At 34.8% G+C, this 4574-nt stretch overlaps 1 protein-coding gene across 1 annotated transcript; it reads right to left on the bottom strand.

Annotated features, from left to right (window-relative positions):
- Positions 1 to 1066: 1066 nt before the first annotated feature.
- LOC135432675 (proton-associated sugar transporter A-like) lies at positions 1067 to 2063 on the bottom strand (the record flags this gene model as incomplete). The annotated part of the gene is made up of 3 exons (XM_064688834.1): positions 1067 to 1287; positions 1337 to 1723; positions 1801 to 2063. Coding segments are annotated over 3 exons (871 nt in total), but the record flags the coding sequence as incomplete, so codon positions are not given.
- Between the last annotated feature and the right edge of the window lie 2511 nt (positions 2064 to 4574).

Below are 4574 nucleotides of genomic sequence, written 5' to 3'. Positions count from 1 at the left end.
CTTTTTTGATTTTATAACATACGTGCCACGGGCAAGGCCGGGTTATACCCGCTAGTAATACAATATAATAGTGATCACCAGGCTACCTGTGGCCACTGCAATCATTGTGGGAGCGTAGTATCAGTCTTGCATTAAGCGTATGATCAGCATTATGCTGGACGACATCCCTCGTTGCGAAATAGAGTAGGGCTTGCTAGGAATACTCACATATTTATCAATTTAATCTTAAACATACATATAGCTGACACAGCCGGCGCAGCAGAATATAATAAATAAACTTAACTCACTCCATAGCCATCGTGTGATTACTTGTCACTCTGATTATTAATCAACTAATCAAATAATCCCTAAGGGTCAGGCGATAACTTATATATTCTTGATCAATATCAATAGTCAATATATCCATATTCGTTTGTCTGTTTTATCCAAATAAATCTTCAGTCTTCCGAACTCTGTTGATGGCAGTATATCAGAATTTCAAGATCAAACCAGACATTTTTTAGTATCACTAATCTACTGACATATAGGTTAAGACAACAACATCGGTCTACTATATCATATTGCTGCCATTGGCATGATTGGCCGATAATTAATTTTTTGTACTAAAACTTTTTTGATTTTCACGATATCTTGGCCAAATCAGACATTTATTAAAGTTATACTATGCTCCTTAAATATAAGCCAACTCTTTTTAAGCCGTTCAACTATATCATATGTCTGCTTTAGGAACGGTAGGTTAAAAAGTAAGTTCATGCATTAATAACATTTTTTTTTTCACGATATACTAACCCAAAATGACATTTATAAGCCAAATCCAATCAACATCTTATATATAGCTCTATAAGAAAAACCGACCAATTAATCAAATGAATTAAGATATCTTCAGCAAACTCTTTGAAGGTATATATGAACATATTCTAAAATCTCTAGGTTTGAAAGCGATAAAAGTAGGTAACAGTTCAATTTCTAAATATTCGGACTCAACATTGATAATTATAATTGGTATTTGCTTATTATTATTAATCTATAACTATTTATTAAATTAAAATTGGAGTTATATACTAACCTCAAGATAATTTTCATCAATTTTACTCTCATCACCACTATTAATGGTACCATAATGTACAGATGCGTTGTCTAACTGGTGATTTTCTCTTTTCCCGAAAGAGGAAGAAAGCGCCCAAAGCGGAATTTCGGTAAAGCTGGTTATCGTAAATGTTACACAGGCGATGAAAATAAATGTAATAATAGTGAAGACTGCCTTGACATGTCCTCCTAAGCGTCTACCTGTACGTATTTTGTTAGTCTTATATGTTTGAAAATGAACAGAACTTACCAATTTCGGTTTCATCCCAGTTTAAGCCACCCATTGAATAACCAAAAAAGCCTCCAAGGCCAGCCATAATAGTGAATGTAGATAGCCCCTTGGCATGATCTGCTGGAATGCACACATCCAATAGGTAAGCCCTGGATGGACTTTGACAGGCATCCGCGTCAAAATCGAGTAGCACAGTACCTAGCACGGTGAAAAAAATTCCCCAAGGATGTGATGTCTTAGAATAGATTTCGCTGTCTGACTTCGACGCAGTCGTTTTATGAGGTATAATATTTAAATAATTATACGTTGTATTATACGTCGTATTCATTGCAACAGCCTGCAAATGTGGGTCTACATCACCGAACCAGTATCCTAAGTTTTCCCCGTTTGGCACCAATATCAACCCTACACGATTATTAAACATTAAAAAGTTGGATTAAAAAATTATATTTTTAAAGGTATTATTTTATAGTTGGAATTACCAAGAAAAACACCTATAGACAAAATAATTATAAACGGTCGCCGTCGTCCCATATTTAATTTGCAACGATCTGAAAATGACCCCAAAATAGGGCACAGGAAAAATCCGACTAGCGGTGAAAGAGCCCAAACTAATGTCATGTGCTGATGCTCCACGCCAATTTTAAGCAATGTTGGTGACACAAAAGCTGTTTCCGCGGCGTATGAAAACTCAATCCCCATAACTGCAGCGGATACTCGTACTAATTCCGCGCGGGTTTTGTATCTGCAATTGAAGATTAAAATCCATTTAATGAGTTTGGTCAGCGTGTATCAATCGTTATAAAATTTGTCCTTTTTAATAAATAACGAGAAGGAAGGGCTATCTTCGGCACGCCGAAGACCTTGCAGACCCAACCTTTTCATAATGCTCATAGTGCTTTGCCCGGATGTAAGAAGCACAGGGAAAATAGTAAACGACAGTTAATTAACCGAGTATGGTTAAGATGTCTTGAAAAAAAAAAAGTTTTCCATACAACAGCTATATGATATAGTTGTCCGATCTTAATAGAATTTTTCATATATATGAGAAGCATAGTAAAACTAATAAATGCCGAGATGGATCCAGATATCTTTACAAACAAAAATGTTTTTCATACAACTTAATTTTCGGCCGATCGTTCCTATAGCAGCTATATGATATAGTTGTCCGATCTTAATTGGATTATGCATATATACGGGGAGCATTGTAAAACTAATAAATGACGAGTTGGGTCAAGATATCTTGAAAAAAAAAATTTTTCCATCCAACAACTTAATTTTCGACCGATCGTTCCTATGGCAGCTATATGATATAGTGGTCCGATCTTAAAAGGATTCTGCATATATATGGGGAGCATAGTAAAACTAAAAAATGCCGAGTTTGGTCAAGATATCTTGAAAAAGGAAAAACATTTTTCTTACAACAACTTAATTTTCGACCGATCGTTCCTATGGCAGCTATATGATATAGTGGTCCGATCTTAATAGCACTTTGCATATATTTGAGGAGCATGGTACAACTAATAAATGCCGAGTTTGATCAAGATATCTTTATAAACAAAAATGTTTTTCATACAAGAACCTACTTTTCGACCGATCGTTCCTATAGCAGCTATATGATATAGTGGTCCGATCCAGATGGTTTTGACATATGAACTGCGTGCAACAGAAAAAGTTTCATAAAGATAACTTTTAAACTGAGAGACTAGTTCGCATAGAAACAGACAGACAGACAGACTGACATGGCTATATCGACTCGGTTGTTTATACTAATCAAGAATATACATACTTTATGGGGTCGGAGATGTTTCCTTCTATGAGTTTAACATTTCACGACAAAATTATAATACCCTCTGCAAGGGTATAATGAATTTTAGAAGGCATTTTATCGAAACATTTTATATAATCTATATATATATAACTGTTTGTCCTGACTGACTGACTTATTGGTGATCAACTCACAGCCCAAACCGTAAGAGCTAGGAAGCTAAAATTTTCACTGTAGTTATCTTATGTGATAAAGGTGCACGTTCAGACGGGGTTTCGAGAAATTCCACCCGCACGTATGCAAAAATCGCGAAAAACGATTGTATGCAACAATTTCAAAAATCTTTATCAAAATGTATCTGATGGGTGTTTCACAGATTTGGTGGCTGACGTTTCGCCTTCAAATTCATTTCCAAGGATCTACATAAAAAATCATTCAAGACGTGTTTCACATTTTTCGCAATATCTAAACTTCTTTGGTGGAAAGTTCATTTGGTGAAGTTTTAAGTTTTGTACGATTAGTTTCAAACTTATTTTCAAAGCTCTACATAAGAAAATAATAAATACGCGTTTCAGTGATTTGTGAAATTCCACCCGCAACTGTGGTAAATTAGCGGAAAACTTTAGTATTAAAGTTGTTTGATTACTATCCGAGTAGTTTCAAAATCATTTTCAAAGCTTTTTGAGAACATTTATTTTATAATACACGTGCCACGGGCAAGGCCGAGTTATACCCGCTGGTATATATATATATATTATACATAATTAGATGGTATGAATAAAGTGGATGTTGTTAATCGAACAGTTTAAGAACAAAAAATTATCAGTCCTTTCAAAAACGTATCTCGTCGCAGGATATTTGACTTTACAATAGATCTAACCAATTATTTCCTTTTTATTTTTATTTATAACGAGAAAGAAGTGCTATCTTCGGCACACCGAAGATTTAATACCCTTGCAGACCCAACCTTTTCAAAATGCTCATATTGCTTTGCACGTATCTAAGAAGCACAGGGAAAATAGTTAATGCCGAGTATGGTTAAGATATCTTGAAAAACAAAACAGGTTTCCATACAACAACTTAATTTTCGACCGATCGTTCCTATGGCAGCTATATGATATAGTAGCCCGATGTGAATACGATTTTGCATAAGTGGAAGTAAAACTAATAAATGCCGAGTTTGGTCAAGATATCTTGAAAAACAAAAAAAATTCCATACAACAGTATAATTTTCGACCGATCGTTCCTATGGCAGCTATATGATATAGTTGTCCGATCTTAATAGGATTTTGCATATATATGGGGAGCGTAGTAAAACTAATAAATACCGAGTTTGGTCAAGATATCTTGAAACACATAACAATTTTCCATACAAAAACTTAATTTTCGACCAATCTTTCCTATGGCAGCTATATGATATAGTTGTCCGATCTTAATAGGATTTTGCATATATATGGGGAGCGTAGAAAAACTAATAAATACCGAGTC

The sequence above is a fragment of the Drosophila montana genome, unplaced genomic scaffold (assembly GCF_035044405.1).
Source record: "Drosophila montana isolate Dmon_TW-CO22-7 unplaced genomic scaffold, ASM3504440v1 contig_1014_1, whole genome shotgun sequence".
In the NCBI taxonomy this organism is placed as follows: Eukaryota; Metazoa; Arthropoda; class Insecta; order Diptera; family Drosophilidae; genus Drosophila; species Drosophila montana.
This window is presented reverse-complemented; position numbering and strand designations above follow the sequence as displayed.